Source organism: Aythya marila, assembly GCF_965140915.1.
Source record: "Aythya marila genome assembly, chromosome: 5".
In the NCBI taxonomy this organism is placed as follows: domain Eukaryota; kingdom Metazoa; phylum Chordata; class Aves; order Anseriformes; family Anatidae; genus Aythya; species Aythya marila.
In genome coordinates this window covers 26,720,911-26,747,823 of record NC_139046.1, presented here as the reverse complement: position 1 = coordinate 26,747,823, position 26,913 = coordinate 26,720,911, and the positions used below count along the sequence as shown (strand labels likewise).

At 47.8% G+C, this 26,913-nt stretch overlaps 2 protein-coding genes across 5 annotated transcripts in view; both read left to right on the top strand.

The window, feature by feature from the left end:
* POMT2 (protein O-mannosyltransferase 2) overlaps positions 1 to 15,086 on the top strand; it is a 29,703-nt gene extending 14,617 nt beyond the window's left edge. For 3 of the 4 annotated variants that reach the window (XM_082761258.1, XM_082761256.1, XM_082761257.1), the window contains exons 13-21: positions 488 to 639; positions 2,155 to 2,246; positions 3,570 to 3,646; positions 5,234 to 5,305; positions 5,492 to 5,551; positions 5,767 to 5,872; positions 7,399 to 7,539; positions 8,141 to 8,255; positions 8,821 to 11,113. In XM_082761258.1, the coding sequence (XP_082617384.1) occupies positions 488 to 639; positions 2,155 to 2,246; positions 3,570 to 3,646; positions 5,234 to 5,305; positions 5,492 to 5,551; positions 5,767 to 5,872; positions 7,399 to 7,539; positions 8,141 to 8,255; positions 8,821 to 8,926 (921 nt within the window). In that variant the 3' untranslated portion in view covers positions 8,927 to 11,113. Of the gene's footprint in view, positions 1 to 487; positions 640 to 2,154; positions 2,247 to 3,569; positions 3,647 to 5,233; positions 5,306 to 5,491; positions 5,552 to 5,766; positions 5,873 to 7,398; positions 7,540 to 8,140; positions 8,256 to 8,820; positions 11,114 to 12,992 lie in introns of those variants that run through there. The other variant, XR_014317583.1, reaches the window with a different exon arrangement.
* Positions 15,087 to 21,441: 6,355 nt separating this feature from the next.
* Positions 21,442 to 26,191, top strand: NGB (neuroglobin; the record flags this gene model as incomplete). The annotated part of the gene is made up of 4 exons (XM_082762226.1): positions 21,442 to 21,545; positions 22,259 to 22,370; positions 23,474 to 23,593; positions 24,364 to 26,191. The coding sequence occupies 4 exons, from the start codon at positions 21,442 to 21,444 to the stop codon at positions 24,508 to 24,510; spliced, it is 483 nt and encodes a 160-aa protein (XP_082618352.1). The 3' UTR covers positions 24,511 to 26,191.
* Between the last annotated feature and the right edge of the window lie 722 nt (positions 26,192 to 26,913).

Genomic DNA, 26,913 nt, shown 5'->3' with positions numbered 1-26,913 from the left:
CCTTCAACTCCATAAATGCCAAACTGAGCAACCCTGAAGTTGCTCTGACAAGTATTATTCCGTGTATTTGGCCTTGTCACATAGACAACTGGCTTTTGTTGACAGAATGATGACAGAATTTTGAATCACGAAAATGAAATCTGCTTTGAGGGCTGAATTTCCAAAGGCTGTTGCCTAAACCCCTTCTGTGAAGCAGCCAAGTTACCCCTGTTTTGAAATGTAACTCTGAGCCACAGTCAAGAATGAATTTGAAGGGAAAAAAAAAAGGCTGGCAAGATAAAAATGTCTGTGGTAGTTGCTCATGTGTAGAATCCTCTGTTTCTAATGGGGAATCTCTTCTGTGAAGTCTGAGCAATGATAGTGTGGGCTCTTTTGTTTAGCTTTGTCATCACTGGAGTTTCAGAAGTTCGTATTTGCAGTGTTTCAGTTGCATATGTCTTTTGGTTAGGTTTGCTTCTTTCTCTCCTATGGTGTTTTTCCATGATAGAATGGAACAGGAGACTCCAATGACTTCTGGCGGATTGAAGTGGTGGGCAGAAAGCCCGGGAAGCTTATCAAAGTCCTGCGGAGTCAGGTCCGGCTAACCCATGTGGCCACAGGGTGTTTACTGGGCTCTTCTGGAAAGACTCTGCCAAAATGGTAAGTAGCTTGTATTCCTTCCCTGCCCCACCCCACATGGCCTGGAGTTACCATGTTTGTTTGCTTATTGGCTCTTTTAAATTTAAACTCAGCAGTAACCACGTTTCCTCCATTTCTTTATCCTTAAAAAAATAAAGAAGTATCTAGGAGGTACTACAAGTACAACCAGAAAATCAGAGTTAGGATTATGCAGTTTATTACAGTGAAAGTGCCTGCTGGGCAGTGGCTCTGAAAAATCATATCCCTAACCAAGAGATCCAAGATTAGCACAGGTATTGATTTTGTCATGCAGTAAGTCCAGGAGGGGATGATAGCTGTGTTCTTCAAGGCCTGTTTTAGCCTTAAGGTTCACCAAAATTGCTAGAAACTGGGGCAGTTCGTGCCATTCCGTACCATAATCCTCCAAACCTATTGTTACTGGTATTAACTTCTTTTGTTGTTGGAATTCCGTCCTGCTATTTTCACATGAGGTGTTTGTAGTGTGAGGGCAACAGTAACAATCTGATGTTAACAGGGGATGGGATTTAATATGTTTACGGATTATATATCTTTATCACAAAACGAGGTGCATGCAGAGACATCCAGACTAATGCCAAACAAGCTGCTGTATCTGCACAGCTCCACTGTGTGGGATGCTAACATGGATCCTGAAGCAGCAGGCTTCTGCTTCCAGAGCTGCTTCTGTCACTGCTCGCTTAGGTTTCCCTTCACTGTTTTATGGTTTAAAAAAAAAAAAAAAAAAAAAAACTACTAAGAAATCTGGTGAATGCTGAATCATGATGAGTGCAGGCAGATACTTCTGCCTGGTCAGGAATGCAAATGGCATTTATATCTTTTTCAGTGAGGCTGGGTTCATGAGTAAATAATGTGTTTGGTTTAAAATAATAAATCACTGTCTCTGACAACAGCATTCAGGAAGGGAGGTATATATTTTTTTGTACTAACACAAACTTACCCCGTGAGTGAAAGTCACTGCTGCAAAATATTTATGACATTAAGAGCTGAGGGGGAAGAAAACCCAGGTAACTGCAAATAAAGATTTTTTTAAGACTTTGAAGGGGAATAATCACTGTCCTTCAGAAAGTTAAGTGATGGTTGATTAATGTAATTAATGAATTAGTGGAAGTAAGCTTGGTAAGTGGCAGTTGATAGAAAATTCCTTATTAATCTGTCAGACTACTGCAGGGTCTGATGTACTTTCTACACAAGTATTTGATGTGACTTGCTAGAGATAGGGTGACAGAGCAAGTGGTGGGATCCTCTGAAGTTGATCCTTTGTTTCTATAAGCATGGATTGACTTAATGATGGTGATTTCGTTTTTTTCTGGAGAGACTGTAAGGGTTGACTTGAAGTTGTCAATGTGCAGCTTCTTTGCGCTAAGTGTTTTGACGTTAGGCACCCAAATTTAGAAATGTGGCCCATATATTTAGTGGAATTTGTATGTAGGCTTTCTTTTAAATCTGTTTTGGTTTCTGCGTGGTGGGATAGTGTCTGACTGTTCTGTTGTTCCTCAGGGGTTGGGAACAAGTGGAAGTCACCTGCACACCATACCTGAAGGACACTCCCAACTCCCTCTGGAACTTTGAAGATCATATCAACCCCAAGTGTGAGTCGTTTATTTTCCTTTACATTGAGGGTCCATTTTGGCTCCCTGTTAAGGGAAAGGATGAGCTATCAGATAGCAAGAACTGGCAGTCAGTGATTTGGATTTGTCTGTTGTTCCACAGCTCAGGTGCAAACTTGCTAAGCTTGGGCCAGTTGTTCAGAGATGTGTAGCCAAGGGGAGTTTCACATCGGATAGCAGGAAAAGGCTCTTCACTGAGAGGGTGGTCAGGCACTGGAACAGGCTTCCTAGGGAAGTGGTCACAGCACCAAGCCTGCTGGAGTTCCAGAAGCGTTTGGGCAAATGCTCTCAGACACGTGGTTTAATTTTTAGGTAGTGCTGTGTGGAGCTAGGACTTGGATGCGACAGTCCCTTCCAGCTCAGTTTATTTTACGATTCCATGACTTCACTGTTTGAACATTGAACTGGTGATATGCTTCAAGTGTAGTGGAAAATATAAAGACATTTTAAGGATTTTGAGATTGTCCTGGGTAACAAAAGTATGAAGTTTTATAGGTACTGCAGTGCAAGCTGTTATTTTTAACGTCATTGGTTCAATTGGGAATCGTTGCTCTTAATATGAGTATGTTGTGTATATTTGAATGATTTTTTTTAAGTTAAGATCTACCCTGCTCTGCTATATTTGCTTCCTTCTCTTACAGGTTATGCTAAGTAATGACTTTGCAGTGCCATCAAGTAATAGATAGTAGAAGTATGACAAAGACTGGGAAGAGAACAGTGTGCCAGTAATGACAGATGGGCCTTGCAGCCTCATCCAGGAGTTAGATATGTGTCACAGCCTCATTTGGCCTGAATTGTTTGGTGTGGTTTTCCTCCCATGAATTGCAGCTGACTTGGGCTGAGTTCTGAGTTACCAAAAACATGGTGTTCCTCACCTTTTCAGAGCAACTCTGCAGATTGGAGGAAAGCAATCCTGGGCTTGTTGACTTGGTAGAGTTTCCTCTTCTGTTGTACTGCATTTTGTATTCCCACACGCGTGGCTCATTTACAGATAAACAGAAGCATATGAGCAATATGTCTCTAATTTCATCTAGAAATAGAGATCTGTTTATTTCAGAGACACACATATTTCTCTTGCTCCTGGAAATAAAGGAGGAAATCTAGGAGTACATCAGATGTGAAATTCACTGGGGGTTACTTAGACTTCAAGCCTCTGCATTTAGAATATGAATGAATTGCATAGGGAATTAAAAGAGGTGCTAGAAGCAGATTTGTCACAGGAGGAGAGAGTTTAGTTTTATTATGCAACAGGCAAATAAAAGTAAAACATACAGATTTCTAATCTACTTTCCTCTCTTTCTGTAGTGCCCAATATCAGCCTGGATGTTTTGAAGCCTTCTTTTGCAGAAATTCTGTTAGAATCCCACATGGTTATGATCCGGGTAAGATACCATTAATTCCAGATGATCATTTTCTCTTCCTTTATCTTTCATTTAAAAAAGAAAAAAAAAAAAAAAAAGCATTTTCTGAGATATCTGGGTGATGGCTGTAAGCTAGGGCAGAATTTATGTGCCCCAGCAACCTACTTGCCTTTTTGCTTAGAAAAAGAGGTGCTCTTGAGGCTAATTTTTCCAAAAGTTTAGAAGCCTTGGGCTTGATGCCTAGCTCTACTGTTAAGGTGATTTAGCTACAGTCTAGTTCTGTAACCTCTTTGCTGCTGAAATCCTGTTCTGTAAAGGAGAGCTTAGGTTTTTTCCTAACTTAGCAGAAGGTTTTGAAGTTAAATTAGTATTTGTGGAGCAGGAGGATACTACTATGGTCACACTCAGGAAAATTAGGTAAACAGACACTTAAAAACACAATAAATGTTTGAACTGAAAATGGAAAACTCCTGTTACTTTTTTTTAAAGCTTATTGAGATGCTGCATTTTCAGTTTCATCTTTATGCCTGAAGATACATGCAAAAGAGATGGATTTAATATTTTCAGGGTGGATTGGTCTTGTGGTCTTTTCCTGTGTTTGTTCTTTGATCTTAGCCACAGCCCTTCTGCTTCTAGCTTCTCACTCCACCTGAAAATAATAGAAGGAGTTCAGTTGGAAGGGACCTTCAAAATCATCTAATCCAACTGCCTGACTGCTTCAGGGCTAACCAAAAGTTAAGCACATTAATGAGGGCATTATCCAAATGCCTCTTTAAGACTGACAGGCATGGGACATAAACCACTTCTCTAGGAAGTCTGTTACAGTGTTTAACCACACTCACAGTAAAGAAATTTTTCCTGATGTCCAGTCTGAATCTTCCCTAGCACAGCTTTGTGCTGTTTCAACGTGTCCTGACATCAGTTACCAGGGGATAGAGACCAGCATCTCCCTCTCCACTTCCCCTCCTCAGGAAATTGTAGAGAGCAATGAGCCTTTTATCCTGTCTAGACAACACAAGTACCCTCAGCCTCAGGGACGTGCCTTCCTAACCCTTTTACCAGCTCTGTTGCCCTGAAGAATGGGAATGTACCACTTTGATATGGGAGTCTAAGGTTTAATTTGTTTGTTTGCAAAGGTGTTCTCAAAGTTGCTAAAGAAGGTAGTCAAACAACTTGTTAGTAATGTTAAGTATTTCCATGGCAACCAGTGATAACGTTGTCTCAGGTAAGAAAGCACCTGCAGGAGTTTCCATGGAAATAATCTTTTCTGAGGTTTTTATTTCAGAGTGAAAGGAAGCCTGTTGAAGTAGTCTCTTACTGAACAGACATCTTACTTATGCAACGTGTATCCTTAGTGACAGAAAACCTGGAGAACAGAAATGAGAGAATACTGCCTTTAATCACACCCAAAGAATGTTTTCACTTGCTCAGTAGTATTAAAACATTCTTTGTCCTCATTGTAACTCTCTCCATAAGATGATGTGTGCATGTAGTCAGAAAACTGTCTTTATTCAGGAAGAGTGTTCATGTATGTTTGTAAACTCAGATGTTTATGAGCAGACTTTGCAGCACAACTGCCCGCTCATTTCATTTTTTTCTTATCTGTAGGGGAACAGTGGCCTGAAACCAAAGGACAATGAAGTTACATCCAAACCCTGGCACTGGCCTATCAACTACCAGGTGTGTTGATCGGTCCCCCTTCCTTTCTGCTCTCAGGTACTTCACAATGCTTCTGGAAGCACAGGACCTCTTAATCACATTGAAGCTGCCTTGAAGGGAAGTGGTCTCACCTTTGACACTGTAGAAACTAAGAATAAGCTGCAAGGATTCAAACCCTTTTTGCTTACTTCTGGTTTGTTTCTTCAGGGTCTGCGTTTTTCTGGTGTCAACGAGACAGATTATCGGGTTTATTTGCTGGGAAACCCGGTAAGTTGGAACAGGAGGTTCCAAGATAATGTCTTTAGCAAATTTTAGCTTACTCATGCTTTTTCCAGTGACAATGTTTCTCTTACTCTTCTTTCTTTTGGACTGTCTCTCTCATTTTATTCTTAAATGTTTGCATGTAGCTTTTCATTCCCTTTCACATGTTCATTCCTGTTTACAGCCTTAAGTCCTAAAAGTCTTTCTCTTTTCCTACATAGGTGGTTTGGTGGCTAAATCTGTTCACTATTGGGTTGTATCTTCTGACAGCAATTTCCACTGCTGTGGCACTGAAGAGAGGTGTCCAACTGTCATCTGAACTCAAAGGTGAGGTCAGTTCTCCTATGCATCCTACATTATAGAATCTGTTACAACACCCTCGTTTCCTGGCACGGAAAAGCTGATGTTAGGATTTCTGTGTTAAAAACTTACTCATAAATCATATTAAAGCCTCTGGAAGTTGAACACGGTGCTGGGGGTGAGCATCAGAAAGGTAGAAGTGTGAACATTCATGGGCTGAGATAAAGACAGCTTATTAGGTGAAGTAAAAGCTGCATGTGCAAGCGAAGCAAATCAAGGAATTCATTTGCTGCTTCTCATTGGCAGGCAATTTCAGGACAGCAGGGCTCATCACACATAATGGTTTCTTGGGAAGACAAATGCCATTGCTCTGAATGTCCCCTTCTCCTCCTTCTTTTCCCCCAGCCTTTGTTACTGACAATGACATCAATGGCATGGGATGTCCCTTTGGTCAATCTGGGTCAGCTGTCCTGGCTTTGTCCCTTCCTAGATCCTTGTGCCCCCCCCCAGCCTCCCCACTGGCAGGGCAGCAGCATGAGAAGCAGAAAAGTCCTTGTCTCTAAACACTGCTCAGCACAATCGGTGTGTTATCACCACTATTTTCATTAAAAATACGAAAAGCAGCATTGTAAAAGCCTCTATAAAGAAAATTAACGCTATCCCAGCCAAAACCATGGCATTACTGCTGCTTAGAAATGACCAGCTGCATATTTGTTGGAGCGGTTTTTGATCTGGACATACCACTATGAGAAGGTGATAAAATCTGATGTTTTTTCTAACAGAGCTACTGACCCCAGCCAGGGTAATACAGCTTTTTGCAAATCCTAAGAAGTCATACCTTGCAGTTTACATCGATGGCTACTTACTTTTGTAGATCTCTACATTGGAAGGGAAATAACAAACATGATGTGACACTATTAAGTCAAACAATAAGTGATTAGCTAATCTGCATGCAGACATCAGAGCTCTCGGTCCTTTCCCCATGCTGTGAAAGCTAAGCAACGTTTCTTTCCAGGAAAGGCTGGCAAAGTGATCATCTAGATGGCTTGTAGTCTCATTGCAGAGAACATAAAACATCGGAAACTGGAATGACCTAATTAGTCTAATGTGCATCCTGAGAAACTGCAAATTTGGTCTTAACATAGAGCCTCTAGGGCAACCTCCTGCCAATCCACTGAGACTTATCAAAAAAGATATATTAAGACATATTTCTTATGTAAAATGTAATAACATACAAAATGCTATATAATAATAAAATGCAATATTAAACATAAATGCAGTTATATAATACCTAATGCTCATTTTTCTCCTGGAAGGTGTTTGTGTATATATAAAAAGAATGTAGCTAGGATAGTGCAGAGGCTTGGACCAATTTCAGACCAATGCATGACTTACTCCAAAGATCATTCCTGTTTATTTTGCTGTGATTCACATGCTACTTACTGTGACGAGGCTTGTAAATAGGATCTGTTTTTTTTGTTTGTTTGTTTTGTTTTGTTTGTTTGTTTGTGTGTTTTTTTTTTTCTGCTGAAGCCTGTTTGTTTGTGTTCCAGAACTGTCCCGGGTTGTGCTTCATGGTGGAGGACAGATTGCTCTGGGCTGGTTCCTTCATTACCTCCCCTTCTTTATGATGGGCCGAGTTCTCTACTTCCACCACTACTTTCCTGCCATGCTTTTTTCCAGCATGTTGACAGGTAAATACAGAAGACTGAGAGAAGATGAGGCAGGGAAACAGGTGAAATTCTGTTAAATGGAGATTTTTCAGACTAAACAGTATATTCTCATATTTTTTTCTGCCTGTGTAAAGTGCTTGAAAGCACTGAATAAATGAAAATGTTTTTCACAAAGCAGCTTGCAGTGCCTACCTGTCTCTTTTTCATTGCCACACTGAAGAGGCAGTCATGTCTAGTGGTTAGGGTATTTGAATTGAGATGTGATTCCTATCCTCTGCTGTATCATTGTTACTTTGTGCTTTTATATGTGTTACTTCCTTTTTTTTTTTTTTTGCTGTCCTTACGTTTCTGTCATGTCCAGTTGTAATTCAATCTTGGTAGTTTTTATTGTGATTTTTGTGCCACCTTAGTTAACAGGCTGAGGTCCAGATCTCAAGTGGGAAAGAAAGAAAAAATAACTCTGCTGATAGAAAACAATCTGTATAATTCTAGCAAGGTAAATAGATTTAAAAACTGACAAGGTTTTTTGGTGTTAATAGAGCTTGGTCAGCCCAGTCTGACTGAATGTAGCAACTCTTGTTTGGCTCCTGCATTGCTCCTGATTTCTGCCTCATCCTTCTAGGAATCACCTGGGACACACTACTGAAGTTCTTTGCTGGGTTCTTGTCCCCCAGCACTGCAGCTAGAAGAGTATATGGAGGAGGGATCCTGGCGCTGGTTCTACTCATCGTGTACAGGTGAGTGCTGAAAGCTCAACTTCTGAATGTGTAACAACCACAGTCTCAGTGGAACCTTTGTGCCTGGTAACTACCCTTAGCATTTGTCTCTGCCTCTCATCTCTGCTGAACATCAAGCCCAAATCTAAACTCTCAAATTTGATTAGATTCAGCATCTGTGTCCCAGCAACATGTTTTAAAACATCTTTCCATTGCAGAGAATCTTTCTTTCATTCTACCACTCAGTATGAATGCTCCATTCTCTGCTGAACTCGGAGTTCAGTGATTTCTGATTCTAGTCCCCATGCCAGGTGGTGCCAGATCCCTCAAACACAGGCAAATTCTTCATTGCTGCAAGCTTTCTCAGTTGCTGTTCTTCAAAGCTATTGTTTCCTAAAAGAAAATGATACCTGTGAAGAAACTGTATTATGTGTATATTGTACTCAGCAGAGATTAGAATGTCACCAGCGAAGTTCAAGAGCATCCAAAAAACAAAGGTCCCATAGGATATCTGTATGGACTAACACGCTGCATTGTTGTTGAGACAAAAAACTGTGTGGTCTCTGATTTTGGGTTCTTTCCACAGCTTCTACCTCTTCCATCCTCTGTCCTACGGGATGATAGGACCCATGGCCTCCGACCCCAGCAGCCCCATGGCAGGGCTCCGATGGATGGACTCCTGGGAGTTCTAGAGCCAGCAAAGGGAGCCTGGGAACAGAGAGTAAGAAGCACAAGGACTGCTGCATGTCGAACCGATTCTGGCACTTTGGAGATGTGACTGTAAAATGCCCTCTCTCTGGCGTACTCTGGGTCTAGCAGCCCTGTTATTTTGGCATTTGTTTGCACTGCCTGCATTGGAGGATGCAAAAGCTGACCATGAGAAGATTCTCTTAGAAAGACTCATGTTGTGAATCCTTAAGTTATATTCCTGGACAGCGGGCTGCTTAACTCTCAGTTCTGAGCAGTGTATCAGAACTCTTGACAGGCAAACAGCAGTGGCATTGCAGCAGTCAGAGCAGGACAAGCTGGACTGTGTGCAGTTGCATGTTTACGTGTGTGTGTCTGTCTTCCTACATGCAATGTAAGTACCGTTGCAGTTTGAGAGCCAGATAGTGTCCAAGGCATTGGGATTTAAACCGTATTTAATGACCTTTCTGACAGCAAGGTTTTTCTCCCTAAAGCTTCAAATAAGCCTGTGGGGATCCCCATACTGCTCAGCCCTGGCTGTCGGAATTTTTTTGTTCTGACCCTGAATTTTTATAATGGGACTGAAAGGGGTCTGCTTGAAATCTCCTGAGCCACTGTGCCTTGTCTGTCTCCCAGGCCCTCTGCTGACAGGGGAGATGGAGATTGTTTATCCTTTTATACTGCCTTGCTTTCTGGTCACCTTTAATCATTTAGAGCAATCACCTAGCAGGCCTGCACTCAGAGCCAGACTGTTCCAGCTCAGCACTTTGTAGCTGCTTTGCAGTTCTTTCTGAAACTGCTAAGGAAATTATAGTGGAAACAGCAGGTGATTTATTTTCTGCCCCAGTACACTGTGAAGATGGGCCTTTTGGGTGTGTGATTGTGACTGAAATGATAGCTTGAAAATTTTAGACAGCTATCATTTGTCTTCTGATCCAAGCTATTCCAGTGCCAGTACCTATGGCATTTAGGAAAAAGGATTCATCTTAATGAATGTGGCAGCTACAGAACTGGCCATTGGTATCTGTACTCCATATTCCAATACTGAGCAAGTTCCCTCTCATAGATGGCTGTCCAGCTAATTAATTACTGCATTGAAGGAAATGTGAGGCCAGGCAAAAATTCTTTAAATGTCAACAGCTCTTGAATGTTGAATCCACCCCTTCCAAGAAAGTGGAATATGAGGTGCCTTTCTCCTCTATTAGGTCTGCTTTTGTGAATTATTCCTGTTAGTCCATCTATGCTTTGCTCAGTTTCAATTTCTTGTCACATTTCATGGTCGCTACTTAGACCCCAGCTGTGTTGGTGTCTCAAGAACTAATATTTGCAAAACTCTTTTGTGTTTGTTTCAAGGAACTCAAGCCTAACATTTCAGATTTCTTGCTCTGCTTTTCAGCCATGCATCAAAATTGTGGGTACTGGAAGAGCAGCGTGTGTGTGTCTGTGTTTAAATGTACATTCATTTCTCTTACCAAACCTTGAGTTCTGATCTAACTCCTACAGCACAGAAGGGCTGCATTAACATCCCCAAGATAGTTGTTCTCCATGGGGGACTGTCTCCATCAGACTGGCTTTCATTCCTTTTTAATAGAGGAGTTGTAGGATTGTTCAGTAAGGCAGCTGCTCGCTATTGTAAGGTTCTGGTGTGGAGTGTCACTTCTCTCTCCAGAAGCTGACTCTTATAGAAACTAACTCCGATAGTAGAGGTCTGTGCTTTTGATTCTAAAGGTTTTGAGTTAATTACCTGCTGATAATTCTTAGTGGGAAGTCATTGCACTAATTAGCTACTGGGTTTGATGATTCTCTTCCACTTGGCTGTTGCAGGAAGTGCCCCCACCTGCATGAGCCAGGGGTTCACAAAGGTGATATCTACGAAAGAAGGATGGGGGAGAAGGCTGCAAAGTTCTTCAGATCCAGCTCTGTGACAGGAGCTGCGAATCGTTAACTGTTGGCAGCATGGCAGACAGACTGCAGTGCTGCCTCTGTGGCAATGTGATTCAGCATCTGCTTTGGTGAGATGATCAGCCCAATGCCTTGCTATCCTGATCCAGAGTTTTCTTACAATAGTCCCATTGCCATGGAGAGGAATTTCCACAAAAACTGACAAAAGCTGTGATTTGAAGTGTATTTTTTTTCCAGCCTTTAACTTGTCTTTAACACTAATGGCAAAAAAATAAAAAACAAGAAACTTGTGTTATGCAGTAACACAATGCTTCCGAGTCTGGGGGTTAGCTGGCTGAAGGCGGTAGTTATCTTACTCCCATCCCCCCTGCTTCTGTTTCCGTATAGACAAAGGTGTTTATTTTTTCCTCTAGGACTGCCAATTCAGAAATCCTCTGAGAGCATTTGATTGGCATTGAGACTACCCTATTTCTCAGGTCTTGTGTGCTGGTAATTGGATGGTGTCATACAGTGGAAAAAAATAATCCAAACATTCCACAAGAGGGAGCAACCTCCAGCTGAATCTTTTTTTTTAATCTGTACTTAATAGTATTAAAAGGTCTACATTTGAAGACTAGACATTAAAAAAATGCACGCATTTCATCTGCAACCACTGGACTCCAAGGATTGGGTTTTCAAGTCAGTGTAAGTGGATATTGCTGCTTGCTTACAGTAGAAGAGCAATGGAAAAAAATGGTATTTGATTCTCAATATTTGCTTCTCAAAAGCAAACATACAAACAAAACCAACTTGTCAGGCCGTATCTGGAACAGAATAGTAACCAGTATCTTGCTAGGTCATTAAAATAGAATGGGATTCCCTTCACTGACTCTGATATAGAAGGTCTCAGTGGTGGAGGCGTGAGGTAATGGGTACAGAGCACTCTTTGCATTCTGAATGGAAGTTGGGCTGCTTTAGTTCACCTTTTCCATGCGTGTTTGTGGGATGAGTTCAGGTTCATCCTGAGGCTTGCTTATTAGTCCTCTTCCCAAGCCACGTGGAAAATAGCTAGTGGTGCTTTTCAGAAGGTGCCAGAAGGTGCTGCTCCCTCGAGCATTTGCTTGCTTTGAAGTTTGTTTGACAGGGCTCCTTTTATCACTAGTGAAGTGTTTCATCAAACTGTGTGTATAGATTCAGAACACAAAAAGCTGCAGGCCTCCAGGTTCGCTGTTTGTTTTTTGGTTGTTTTTTTTTGGTCTGTGTGTGCAAATATTTTCTACTCTTCAGTCTTCGGAGGATGGATAGATGGTTTCTAGGCTCATCTGGCTTCTCCTAGACAAGCCATTCATCTTAAAAAGGTTGTGTTAACAGCTGCATCAGAACACCTCTGTGCACACGTATTCCAGCAGCAGGGACCGGTCTGCCTCCAGGAGGAGGACTACACACACTCAAGAGTTGTGACCGCAAGGAGGATTTGAGTGGAGATTCCTTTATCGGTATTACCCTTGGTCCAGGTGGAGGATTGTGTGCCATGCATGGCTTACCAGCCTCCTTCGCAGTCCTGCCAATAAGACAGCCAGCACCACTCCTCTGCAGAGTTTTCTTTTTGCATCTATTGGGTGGCCTCGGTGGTGCACAGAGAGCATCGATAGGTTCTACCTCTGCATATCTCTCTCCTCCCTTCTGCTTTTTCAAGTGCTTCCCACCATACAGGATGTGTCATTGGTTTTCCTCCAAGTTTTTAGGCTGTGTGCCCATTTCGTAGGGGAGTCAGAACAAGGGGTAGGACAGGACACCACACAGTATCCTGAGTGAACCTATCACTTGCAGTGAGAGTAAAACCAGAACCAAATTATGGAAAGGTAAAGAAATGTTTCATAGGGTAGGATTTTTCTGCCAACTGTCCCTCTGTATACATCTGAGAATCTTTATCAAGGGACTTGAGAGTGAACCAGCTGTCAACATGGAAACACAGGCATTTGCCTGAAATTCCCCATTGTTGCACTTAGACATTTCCCTTCCAGAGGCTGTGCCTGTGTGATTTAGTCTGAGTTGGCACTCTGCACAAGTGCCGCTGTAACACCCTTTCCTCCTCTCAAGATACTGCAGCAATGTGAAAATCTCCTTGGCTCTGGCCTTGCATCTCCACCAGCTGAGGAATGTAGGTAACATTTTTTTTCCCCTTTACAGCAAGTGACCGCTCCTTGGGTCACTTTCCCCCTCACCTAACTGCTGTGTGACTGCTATGAAGGCAGAAATGTGTGGACTGTTAGAATATCATAAGGCTCTTTCCATCTGGAAAAGGGAAGATGAGGATAAGACCACCTCCATCGCATGTTTGCTGTCTTCATGGTGCTGTGGGCTGCAAGCAGCCAGGACTGAAAATTGTCTGTTTTAAGGCACTAAGACCTGAGTTGCATGGTTGGTTGTGAGTTGCTTAACTTCTTTAATTCACTTGTGCTCTTTTCTTTGAATGTCAAGGGCTATGATTGTCACGGGTGACAGCTGTGGTAGGGGAGGTACTAGCTCAGAAACCACTCCCGCTGAATTTGTGTTTGGTCCTAAAACCTCAGTGAATGAGTTTATTGTTTTACAAGAGGAACTGTTTAGAGCCATCCTGGAGAACTTGCCCCTGACGGACCAAGAGCTTGGAGCAGCGGGGAGAGGGGCTCATTTGTAGTAGTCCTATAATCTGAGCCTTTCTTACTAATGCTGCTGGTGTGTGCGTGTGCATGTGTCCATCTGTCCATGAACCATGTTGTAGAAGTGGGATTACTGCACTGTACTGTGTGGAAGGGAAAATGGTCCCTTGAGCTATAAATGTATTTTGTACAGGGAATCATGGAGAATGTGATAGAATTTTGAATTCAAATTTGTAATAAATACCTCTAAATACCTATTCTTTCTAGCATTCTCTTTGGGGCTATATCTTGTTCCAGCTCCCCCATCCCAGTCTTTTCCTCGCATGCACAACTGAAGTTCTCCAATGGTGAATCTGACTAAGGGCAGCAGTGATCTACAAACCAGAAGTCATTGCCAGCATCAGCTCTTAGCATGCAAATGTTGCTGGACTGCAGTTCCCGGAGGTCGGGCCTTGCTGCAGTCCAAGCGATGCGCTGATGAGCACAGCGGGAAGCGAAACTGGTACATTTGGCTGAGGATGAAGTGCTGTCTGTTGACGTGGATTTATTTCTCTATGGTAAAACTGTTAAATTGTAAGTATGTGTAATGCGTCCTGTTTAATGGGTGTATTCATCAGACTTCTGGTAGGTTGCCTTTAGACATTCAACTTGACAGATCGAGTAATTTTTTCAAGGAACCAACATTTTTCTATGAGTCATTCTTAGAGTGTGTAGTGTCCGTAACATCAGACTGATGACAGTTTTGTACAAATGAGGCCCTTGCTGTGAACTAAATGCAGAAATCTAATAAAACAATGTAAGAACATAATAAAACTGGAACGTTGTAAGTCTGAGCCAGGCTGTACGCCAGGCTGTAGTGACAGGGAAGTGTTTACTTTTAAGTACAGGATAGCAAGGGGTTGCCATTACTAACGTAAAAGCAGAAAGTAGAAAAAATACAGCCGCCTTATTTGTGGCTACACACTGATGCCTAAATCATTGCTGGAGGAGAGCCAGCCAGTCTGTTTAGACATGGTCCAAGGGCTGTTGAAGTAAAGTCAGGACAGCTGGAAACTGGAGTATGACCTGCACAAGGTGATAAAATAGGCTGACAGATGGCTACTGGAAAGCCCTTGGTTGTTTTGTACTGTTTCAGAAAGCGTAAGTTGGTCTCTGGGTATTGCCTGATTCGGGCTGTTATCCTGGAAGGAAGGACTGCTGGTGCAGAAGCTGTTCTAGAGTGTAGGGAGATGACTGGAAGGAAGAGGAATGAAATGCTGTTCAGAGTATGCTGATTACAGCTGAAATAAAACTTACCACTGCCCTCTAAAACAATGGTTTCTTTCTTCAGGTGACTGAGCTCATGGAGGTGATGATTGATGCCATTTGCATAATGCCCCATACGTGGTTCTCATTACATCTTGTTCTGAATCTGCCAGGTTTCTGTGTCTCTAAATTACAGCCATTTTCCATTTCACGTTACTCAACAGGAATGAGGGTTTTCTTATATAACTTGGTATTTTCTCTTCATACAGATTTTTGTGCTCTGTCTTCAAGCTGCTGCTTAATCTTTTTGCTAACCAAATATAGAAACTTTTACTGCAGATTTTGAACTTGCATTCTCTGTCCCTCTGATTTCTGTGCCTATTTTCTCATTTTCTTCAGTTTACCCCCATGGTTTCCCAAACAGCATGCTGTCTTCAAACATCAGTCTCCCCAGTTCCATATGCTGAAATGAATTTTCATTGCTCCTACCACTATTTCCCGGTTTACATGTGGTTGTCTTAGACTTCAGAGTTGTCTTCTAATCTACCATCTCCAAACTGTAGTTCTGTCCCATGTAATGCATGATCTGGAAACAGAAAGTTTGTGCTCTTACCTGAATGTGCATAGCCTACCAAGCATTACGATTACTGGAAAATGCTTTTTCCGTATTTACCATTCCTGCAGTCATTCTTTTATCTCCAGATTTCATCCAAAGCTTGTCATCCTGTTGTCTTGCAGCTGACGTCCTTGCAGCTGATAAAACTTGAGTTTCATTCATCCAACTCTTATTCACCATTGAGTTTTGGACGAGGTAGTTCTGGAGTACCCTTATTTCTCCACTGACCAGAAAGGGAGATTGTTCCTTGCCTAGGTGAACATGTCTGTGTTGGGCCAGCTGAGTCCTACCCTGGCTGTGTGCTCATCCCTTAAAATACTTTAGGGACAATAATTGTTTGGTTACAAGGTAGAGAAGGACACTAGCTGACAAATGGGTAGGAGATGGTTGAGATAGAACATGAAGGTACATGAAACGGTCCCTTAGTAAAACTTGAACTATGTGGTAACAATCCAAAAAAGCCAGTGCAGCTGAAGAAAGTGAATTTAAACAATTTGATAACTTCCAGGCAAAATCCCATGGGAAGCAAGTCTGATGAGAGATTTAGAATAAGGATAACAAGAGCACAAGCACAGACTGTCCACTTGCAAAACAAGGTCAGGAAGAGCCAAAGAAGCCAAAGATCAAAAGTTAAGTAGCAAGTTCTTAATTGACTTCAAATGCAAGAGGGAAGCAGATGAAGTGAAAACTGTTGGGTTACTAAGGGCTGCTGTGAAAGAGCTCTGTGGAGGGGGAAATAAAATAGGCTGCTTCACAAAAGGAGGACACAGTGAGGAATATCAAAGACAGCAAAGAACTGTCAGGAGGACATCAGTGGTATGAGATGGATAAAGAATTAGACCACTACTTGGCAAAGAGGGAAAGGTACGGATTAACAGATCACTGAGAAGTTGCACACCCATCTTCAAATGCTTTTATTACAAACGTCCTCCCGGCTTTCTTATTATTTTGTCTGCGATGTTTTTTTGTCAGGCTTGTTGGTTTCTTCCTTACTTAATCATCCTGTTTGGCCTTTTTAAGCATGAGTGCATTTTTATACTCGGTCTCCTGAAGTTTCTGTTTATTCCAAGGATTATTAAAAACAAAACAAAACAAAAAAAAAACCACAACAACAATGTAAGTAGGTTGGAGATATCCTCAGGCAGCTCTTGTGGGACTCATGGGTGCAAGCTATCTGTGCCTGCTGATTTCAAGTCTTTGTTGCTAATGGTTGCTGTTTAATATCCTATTTAGTTACTAATGGATTGGAAAGTGCTTTATCATGTGGCATAAGTATGTCAATCTCTTCAAGACAGAGCCAAAATGTTTATTCAACACAACACATTCTGACTGGGGATCAGCAAAACTGTTCAGCAAAATTTCTTGGTGAACTGGGGGAATATTTTTGAGAGGGACACGAAACTGGGATGGCTCAGATAGGTGAAGGGAAGGCCTGAAGCCTCCTCAAGAAAAGGGACTGTACATGTAGCAGGAATAACACACGGAGTTTGCTTTGAAAGCAGATGGCAGAGTGCAGAGCTGAAAGGTGGTGATGCTAGCACAGCCTTGCTGTGAAAGAAGGGATGCAATTAAAGGCAAAATGTCTGTTTTAATAAATCACAGCAAAGGCACTGCTCTCAGAGAAAACTGCTGTAGGGCAAATGATTGAAGGAGAGACCCTGGTCAATAGTATCCATTTGGATTGCAAGAAGGAAGGAAAGAATGGAGTTGAGATCAGAGGAAAGGCAATCAATGAGCATTTCAGAGACTGGTACCAACAGCGCTTCTGATACGAGGCAAGACCAGTGGGGGAACTTCAGAGGAAGCCTCTTGGGAGGATAAAACATCCTCCCACCAGGCTTTTGCCATGACATGTCAGCAGCTGAAGATGATCCAAGCCAGTGTAAGGACAGCTTGGGGAAGCTCCAAGCCTGCGGGAGCCACGTAACCATGCTGACACTGCTTGCTAAGGGGCCGGGTGTGCTGGCAGAGGCTGCTTCTGGCCTGGTGGTGGGGATAGCAACTGTGCTAAAGAGAGCACAAGGTGAGAATAACAACCAAGGTAAGGTCCATGCATCTGTAGCTGCCAGACCTGGTCTGGCATCCTCTCTCCTCTACAGGCAGGAATACTCAGGCTGGCAGCAATGTGTGGTCTCCTTTGGATTCTCTCCCAGCTTCTTGCCTTGTCAGCCCGTGGTTTGTTTTCACCTGTCTGCACAAAACTTTCCCCATCTGGGCCCTGGGAGGCCTAGGATGAACTTGTGGATGCTTACCACCAAAGGGACATCAAAAAACACGTTTTCGTTTTGTTCTGCTTTTGAATTCTCTCCCATACACTGTGCCTCCTCCCCCCTTAGCCCAAATCTTCAAGGTCGGTGGTGCTGCCCTGCTCTCCCTGCAGGCACCATGGCAGTCAGCGAGCTCTGCAGCTGTTGCCTTAATCGTTTTATGGGTAAGATTATTCCCTCCTGCATCTCTTTTGCTTCTTGTTATGCAACAGCATTTTGTGATTTGCTTTGCCACTGAGCTGTGCCGCGTCGTGGCCTGAGGGGGTAGCTTCAGAAGCCTGCTGGAAACGTGGCATGGCTCCTGAACCCGCCTGAGGGTGGGGACGGGGGGCTGGAGCAAGGAAGAGACATCATGGCCTGTGCTTTTGTGGCGGAGGAGAAGGGTGGAAAGGGGGCATTAGTCAAGCCCAGGAATCTGGCTCCAAGGCGAGCAGGAAGCCTGAAGCAACTAGATCAGAGGGGCATTATTCATGAGGACTCACGGATGTAGAATTGGAAATGAGCAGGAGTCCAAAGGGGGGGATTTGGTTGTGTTCAAACAGCAGCTGAACAAAATCTGACCGTGTCACGGCAGCACACGCACAGCCATAACCCTAGGCCAGGCCCAGGTGGCCTCCCTGGGCAGGGAGATTTGTTCTCCAGGTGCCCTGGGCCCTGAGGGCAGGGCTGGGGGCTGGTGCTTGGAGCTTATTCCATGTCCTGTTGAACCATTTTATGAGACTTGGAAATTTCTTTCCCTATGGGTAAACTGAGGCACTGAACAAGTAAAGCACTTGGCAAGGGAAGTTGTGAGTGTTGGTACTGTAATTTGGAGGGGCTGTAGATTAGATTAATGAGATCCACCACAAATTTAAAACAGAAGTGTGTGGTTTCTGAAGCACACCAGGGCTTTATTGGAGGCCTGAGTGTTTCACTGGAAATTTGCCTCCCCTTTCTTCAGTTGGCCTAGTGATGATTTTGGAGCAGCCTGTGCTGCTGACCTGGTGGCTCTTCACTCATGACAGCTTCGAGGAAAGTCTTGCAGAAATCCAAGGACATTTCAGAAAAGAGCTGAGCCGCCTGTCGAGGTGTATGGAGCCAAGGGAGCTGGGGACCAGCCATGGCAGGAAACCCACAGGCTGTGGAAATGTTTGCAGTGCTCAACCTCCTGATGCATCCCTGGACTTCTGTATGCCTGAAGGCTCACTAAATACTTGAACTTGAGGGAAGTTTGTTGTTTGCTCTTCCTTGTACCTCAGGGTCTCCCTGGACTCCACTCGTCCTGTCAGCAGCTCAGTGCTGTGGCAGCAGAAGGAGCTCCCCCCAGAGCCACACGGCTCCTCTGCACACAAGGAGAAGCACCGTGCCTCCCCAGTCCTGGGTCCTCGCTTTTAAGCCATGCAAATGGCTTCTGGGTGTCTCTCACCCTTGAATTCTTCCTGTCTCCCACCTCAGATCCCTCCTTACAGCTCCCTCCTCCTGTGCTGGAAGACATAGGCTGTTTTAGGGGGAAAAAATGCTCTTGAGAGCCCCCTTAGCAGTGGGATAGGCAGCAGGGGAATGGCTTCTCTGTGGCATTTCCCTGCCCCTGGACGTGCCCGCATCCCGCCCAGAAGGAGCTGGTGTGGTGGTGGGAAGGAAGGAATTCCTTTTGGTTCTCAGCCTCTGCTGGGTTTAGTACTGGAGTGTGCTTTGGGTGCCCACAGGCGGGCAGGGTATCACCACCTCCCTGCCTGTGCCCCACATCTTCCACAGGAGAAGACTCAGTGGGTGTTGCTGCTGCTGTGGTCCCGTCTGCGCCCACAGCGAGGGCTCAGCCTGCAGCCACCATCTGTGGCACGGAGGGGAAGCTGGAGGCGAGCCACCATTTTCTATTGCCATCGTGGCTTCAGTGCTGCTGCCTGAAATGTCCTTTCCACTAGGACGAGCAGCTCGGCCTGCATTTCCTTGTTACTTTTGGCATGGCAGCTGGTGTGGTGCCTGCACAGAGCCGAGGAAAGGTGTCCTGTATCCCAGCCAGACTGCAGGGAGCCTCACTGCACTGTCTCCTTGTACAGCCATCTTCCCCTCCTGCCCTTGCACCCTCTGTATCCATGCTGCTTGCATTCAGGAGCTGGTCACTCTTAACTACAACAGCCTGGTTTTTGGGTGCTTCTCTTCCTCTCTTGTCACCCAGCTCTGACTATACCCAAAATGGTGCTAGGCAGATACTCAGCCTAGGCTGTGCTCTGACTGCACACACATCCTTCCAGATGGGATGACGCTTCGTGCTTCTTGCTGGTGTGCTCCATCAGCAGCAAGATAGCTAAAGGTTCATGTTTGCATTGCCACTGCTGGGCTCGTGTTCGCTGCTCTGCTCAGATTAACCTGGTATTCCTGCTTCTGTCCTAGCTGCTCTTTCAGGATCCTTGCTGCTCCAGCAGTTGCAGTGATTTATTACTGGGCCGTGTTCCCTTTGCAACCAGATGGCCAAGACACGGCTCTAAACATTAACTTGGAGACCAGAAGATGGTGCCAGCAGTGGGAAGCACTGAGGGTTGTCGCTTTGTGTGCTCCAGAAGCCCAGCTGTGATAAGTTGTGGCTTTTCCTCAGTGTTGCATGGTCCTTATTTAGTCTTCATTTTACAGAAATTTAGAGGTGTAGAGATCATGTTTTTCAGGCATTTCTTAATGATTGTGAAAGATAAAATGCTGCAGTTTTAACAAAGAAAACGATGCTTGCATGTGTGTCTTACTGGGACCTGAGACTTTTGGCATCAATGAAGTCTTTTCTAGCAATGACATTCAAAGCACAGAAAACCTGGAACCACATTTTCCTCTGGCTCAGTATCCAGAGATCTGGAAGTATTTGTGGGACTCCATAGTTCCATCTCATGGCTCAATGTCTTTGAGTCTGTGGGACTCTTCAAGAGCCTGAATTTAGGTAGAGAGTTCTAGCTTCCTCTAACATACATGGACCTTTTCACATACAGCATCTTCTGGTCTACAGTGAGAACGTGGGGCCTGAGAAAACAGGTAATTCGTGCTGGCACTTCCAGAGATGCCTCCTGAGGCTTCTTGCTGCTGCTGCAGTCGGTGCTGTCAGGCTGGGTCTTTTGGAGAAAGACCCCTGGGAGGGGAGATGTGGCTGGGGCTGAGGATGTTGTATTGTGCCATTGAACCTGCCTCCTTCTGGGGCTGGATTTCAGTACTCTTGAGTGGAAGAGCCTCCTTTCTACACCCACTGAGCCAACATGCTCCTGTTCTGGTCCCAGGTTGCAGTCTTCTCTCCTAATGACAAGAACTAAGCCTGACGGGTAGGAGCAGAACTTGTAATGCGATCAGCACCATCGTTACTCCAGAGCTGACTGCTGGTTTCGGTGCCATTTGCACTTTCATCTTGCTTCCATCCTTCTGCTACCCCCAGCTTGCGTGACTGCTCTGGCTGTCTGCTTTCTGCTGTGCCGCTTCAGCCCCTGGCTGCTTGCTCTTAAGTTTCCTTTGCGCTGCCTCCATCCCTGGGCCAAATTAAACGCCACATTTCCCTCTGAGCATCAGAGGGAAGAAGTTGGGTGTCCGGGAGCTGTGTGACAGAGCTGAGCTGCCTCCTCTCCTTAGCAGCATTGCCTGTCCCGCTGCCTCAGTCCCCCCTCTCCCAGAGGAGGCAGGGGGCGAGGGGGTCCCCGAGGGCGGGAGCAGCGCCCCCAGCCCCAATTCTCCTCAGGGAGGGCCGGGGTCGCTCCTTTTGTCCTCCCCTTGCCCTGCCCGTGAGGTGCGAGCCGGGGGGCTCCGTGGGGACGGTGCCGGGGCGGGGGGACCCGAGGTGAAGGGGGCGGTGGGGAGGTGGCGGCGGAGCGAGGGGCGGGCGGAAAGGGGCAGCCCCCCCCGGCGGGCCCTTCCCCGCCCCCGCCATGGCGAGCGGGATGCTGTCAGGAGCGCAGCGGGCGCTGATCCGGGAGAGCTGGCGGCGGCTGAGCGGCAGCCCGGTGCAGCACGGCCTCGTCCTCTTCTCCAGGTGAGCGATTAAGAGTGGGGGGCGGCCAAGAGACGGGACAGGGTCCCCCCGTCACCCCCGGGCAGGTGGCGGTGGTCGCCCCGGTGGCCCCCCGGTCCCGGAGCTGAGGATGCGCTGTGTGGGTGAGCCCCTCGCCCGAGGAGATCAGTGCCTCGGCTGTGGGGAAAGAAAAAGGGAAAAACCTGTGAGAAGTCGCCCCGAAAGCCCAGCGGAGAGTTGGTGGAAGGAAAGGGGAACGGGGGCCAGGGCAAAACCTGGTGGATGGGGAGCCCCGCGCTGCGGTGTGCGGGGTCCCCTCGTGGAGAGGGTCCCCCAGGCACAGGGGAGGCTGCTGGAGTACCTGGGCTCCCCTCAGCACTGGGGCTTTCCCCAGTTTGGGCAGCTTTGGGGCTCAACGGGATCGTGGAGTGGGAAGGGGAAGGCACCGAGCAGGATTTGGGGGAGCGGTGCCGGGCTGGGATGGATCCACAGGTGCCAGAGCCACAGGTCTGAGAGCTGGGACCAAGGGAAAGGGAAAGGGAAAGGGGAACCTCTTTTGCCAGCAGCTAACCTGCATTTCCCCAGGCTAAATCTTTGGGACTTCCACGTCCTTCACAGGTGGGGAGAGAGCAGCAGGAGGAAAGGGGGCGTTGGGTTTCTGCTGGTGGGGCGAGCGGGGCTCTGCACCACGTTAAGGACGTGAGGAGATGGGGGCTTCTCTCTCGCTGTTGCAGGTTGTTTGATCTGGACCCTGACCTGTTGCCCCTTTTCCAGTACAACTGCAAGCAGTTTGCCAGCCCCCAGGAGTGCCTGTCTGCCCCCGAGTTCCTGGATCACGTTAGGAAGGTGAGAGCAGGGCAGGAGGAAGCATCCGGGCAGGGTTTTGGGGTTTGGGATGGGCTGGGAGCACACAGCAGTCTCCTCTCCCCCCAGAACTGGGAGAGGAGCGATGCCGATGTCGCCTTGCGGGAGCTCATGCACAGAGGGAGCCAGACCCAGCACAGCAGGAGCCCTCCGAGCCCTGAGGAGCAGCCAGGCAGAGAAAGAGCGCAGCTGTGGCTTGCAGATGCCTTCGTAACCCCGTAACCTCCATCTTCAGGCTGGTTTTCATAGCCTCCATCTTTAAACCAGCGCAGTGCCTCGCGTGCCTGCCTTGCTCCTTGTGAGAGGCTGCTTCAGGACTGCTCTCCTCTGATAGCTGCAAGCTTTTTGCTATTTTCCAGCCCCTGCTTATTGGACAAGTTGTGTCCATTTTTACTTCTGCTATTACTGCCTTAAGCTGAAATAGCTCTTTGCTCTTGTTGGAGATAATTTCCCTGTTGAAATTGTGGAGCACAATTCTATCACTCCTTGGCTTTGCCAAGCCAACCGTGCCCTGGCTTTAATCTCTTCTTCCAATTTGGTCTGTCTGCTCCTTCATCCCTCGTTAACCCTTCTCTGTCCTGTCTCCATTTGGCTCTTCTTGCACCTCACAGACCACCGTGGTACGTGCTCTGCCAGACCAGGTCTCTTGGCTGTGCTAGCCATCCCCTCACCTCAAAATATCTTGGCTAACCTTAGATCTTGGTAACTTCTAGCCGGCAACTCTAGTCCTGGCAATTCCAGGGCTCCCCTGCAGCTGTCCTGGGCTCCTAAGACCACATCAGTGTTAGATCTTGGCCCATAACTGCTCTGCTGCGGGGCTCTCCTCCCTCCTCTGGAGCAGGGAGGCCAGCAGTGCTGCTTGCTGTAGCACCTCTGGCAGTGTCCTGCAGAAGGATGTGGGGCGTGCTGCCATCAGTGGTGGCACACAGGTTGCAGCAGAGCAAAGGAAAGCTCAGGGGGCACCTGCTGTGCTGGGAGGTGGTGGTGGCCGTCAGGCTGAGAAGGGTGAAGCCGAGGGGTTAGTCCCTTCCTCCAGAAGGGCAGCAGAGCCTTGTTAGTGCCCTTTTGCCTCTGTGCTCCTGTAGGTGATGCTGGTGATTGATGCGGCCGTGAGCCACCTGGAGAACTTGCCCTGCCTGGAGGAATATCTCTGCAACCTCGGCAAGAAGCACCAGGCAATCGGCGTGAAGGTCGAGTCTTTCTCGGTGAGGCATCCTCTTTCATCCCGCTGTGGCTGTGTTTGTGCAGCGCTGCCTGCAGCCCTCGGCTGTCCCCACCCTCCTGTGCCCACCTGCTGGGTTCAGCTGGCTGGAGAGAAAGCTGGAGGCTCAGTGCAGCCCCGAGCTGTGCGGTGATGTTGGCTTGGTCAGGAAAGCCCTCGAGCTCCCCTCGTTTCCTGCCCAGGGAGTGAGGACAGAGGGGAGCAAGGCATTTCCCCAGGGAAATGCTTAGGGAATGCTGAACCTCAGCCCCTCCATGTTTCCAGACATAAACCCACCTTGCTCGGGGTGGTGACACTGGCCAGTCCAGGCAAGGCAGGACACCACGCAGCCCAGGATGAGGAGCAGGGAGGCCCTGAGCCTCCCGCTGGGGCTCCCACCCTGTCTCCTGGCATCGCTCAGCTCTGCTGGTCCACTGCTGTGCCAGGGGACTGGGCTGGCTGCTGGTGTTGGGAAGGCACGGAGGATGGTGTGCAGCTCTCCACTGGTGTCACCCACACCGCGTCAGCCCTTGCTCCCCACTGAGCTGGTGGGGAGGTGAGAACCAGCAAGGGGCAGGGCAGGGGGATGGTGTGGGTCAGCTCCTGAGCAGGATCCGGGCTGCCTCTGGGGCTCCTCTGAACAGCCAGGGATGGGGCTGGCTGCCTCCGCAGGTGCCCCACAATGGGAGAAGCCCTAAGTGTGGTGGAGCAAGAGAAGGGGCTGCCTGTTATTCCCCCGCTGCTGAGCTTGATGCCTCACCGTTTGGTTTGCAGACCGTCGGCGAGTCCTTGCTGTACATGCTGGAGAAATGCCTCGGCGCTGCCTTCAGCCCAGACGTGCGGGAGGCTTGGACCAAACTCTACGGTGCTGTGGTGAAAGCCATGCGGCGCGGCTGGGAGCCCCTCGCGGAGGGGGACTAGCCCAGCCAGCCCTCCCCGCCGCTGGCCTCGCAGCAGCCCTGCGCGGGGCAGGCGCTCACCCTCTCTCTGCCTCTCTCCGTCTGTCTCTGTGCACCAGCCCGTCTCCATCTCCTCCAGCCACGCGTGCTTCAGGTCTCTCTCGGTAATCCTGCCTTGCTTTGACACGACCACATCTCTGCCTTTGCTGGCGGCCCGTGGGCTGTTTCTCCGCAGTGAAGTGGGGAAGCAGCGCGGCACAGCTCCTCCACCCTGCCCCAGGCTCCTTGGGGCCAGCTGGAGCACCAGTGCTGGTGTCTGTGCTCTGGTCTTCAGCTGGCTCCCCTCCCTTCCTCTCCCCTCGCTGCCCACCCTAGTTAGATGACAGCGGGAGGTGTCCTCGGAGGCTCACTTGCCTGAAATCCTCTTTGCTGTGCTCGAGACCTGCTGAGGCTGTTACCGCTCGCTTCTCGTGCACGGCTGTGCCCGGTTCAGCTCTGCAGGTAGCACCTGGCTCGGCTCGCTCCAGGGGCAGGGGTGGCTGCGGCCGTGTTGGGCAGCAGAGGCAGGAGCTGGCCGTGCAGTGCTGCCATCCTCCCCAGTCCCTGCGGCGAGCTTTTACCTGCTCTCCTCACCCAGGTGTTGCTCCTGGGTCCATCCTGGTGCTCTCCCCCCTGCGTGCCACCCAGGGTCTTTCCCTGTGTAAGGTTGGTCACGGCTTACTGTGTGTCCTGGGGCTGTTTCGAGCAGTGGGGTCACGTTAATGCCAAGGTAGGGCTGCTCTTAGTGGCTGTGGGCTGCTGCCTGGAAGGATTTCTGTCTGCTTGGCTGGTTGGTTTTAACCTGAGAGCCCGCTGAATTGCAGCAGCAGTGGTGGCTATTTAATGCTTTGTATTGAGGAGAATAAAGTAAATACAAGAAACGATGCCTTAGAATAAAAATGAAGGTTGCAATCATGTCATGGCAACAGCTTCCAGAAATGATTCTGGCTCTCGGCCAGAGGAAGCATAGCTGGAATTTCTCTGCTGATGCTGTCGGGACCTGGAGTGCTTCCCAGCTGCACACAATGCCCATCCGCAGAGCTTCCTCGCCCTTCGGAAATAACTCCGCCGTACTTGAGACACGGCCACTTCGGGGTGGAGCAGGTGCCCCGTTAGCTGTGTGCGGCGGAGCTGCGTTAGGGCAGGAGCAGGAAGAAAGCACCTGCTGGAAGAAAGCCGAGGAAGCGGCTGAGAGGCAGCGCCTGACGGCTCTGCTGGGAGCTGAACGTGAGTGCTTGGAGAAGAGGCCACCTCTATGGGAAAGCTGCTGTGGGACTGGCCGAGCGCTGTTTCCAGCTGTCACTACCCCCAGGGCAAGGACCTGCTGGGGCCCCTGGCTTCCTACCCGCTCTGGTCCAGGAGCCAGGGATGGAGGAGCTGCGGGGGAAGCCCTGGTATGGGGCAGCAGGGACAGGGGATGGGGATGGGGATGTCCCCTGTGCAGCCCTCGGTATCGCAGGGAGGATCCTTCTGGCCCCCATTAGGCAGGCGGGTGAGGGATGGGGTGCGTGCCGCTGCACCCAGCCATCCCCTCCTCCTCTAGCTTTCCCAGCTCCTTGACTTCTCCTCCTCTGTACCACGTTTTGTGTAAGGCCTAGGGGAAATAAACTAGTCCGTGTGCCTCTTACACCCAGCTGTACTGTTTAATAAAGAACAACAGTGAGCCTCTGCCCTTTTGGCTGCCTGGTGTTTATTTTAATATAAGAGGCCTGAGCAAGCAAAAAAAAAATAATAAAGGATGATGGGGGGAGCTTGCTGCTTTCTTGTCAGCAATAGCCTTGGCGATGCTGGAAGTGCCAGGAGCAGCCACCCAGCGTTGGAAGTCTTTTGGTGATTTTGTGCACGGTGGGTGGAGGGCTGAGCTGCACCATGACCCGCAGGACGGGCAGCAGAGGCGGCCTGCTGCTGCCTGCTGTCTGCCTGCCAGCCAGGTCTGACAGTCCCAGATGGAATTACACCTTTAGGCCACCAACCAGCCTCAGACCCCTTCTGTGCTGTGCTGCTTTTGTTCTGGGGGGCGGCAGCTGCGCTCTGCCTCAGCCCCGAGGGTGATGGGCGGCCTGCAGGGCTGTGCAGGCCTGGGCACAAAGTCCTGTCCTGCACCCTCCTCCCGTGGCTCACATCAAGTCTCCGGGGCCTGAGCAGTGAAGGCAGAGGATAACAGGGCTTGGAGGGCCTCGTTTGGCTGGGATGAGCTTCCCCAGCATGAGGGCCTTGCTCACAGCAAGGGCTCCTCCTGCCAGGTGCAGCCCAGTCTGCCGCTGATTCCAGGCTGACTGCCCTCTGGGTGGGTGTGTGGTGTGGGTGTTGCCTTGCTTTCCAGTTTTCACCCAAAAGGATGCCTCCCACCCCATGCTGTAAGCCAGGGCAGTGCTCTTCCCTCTGC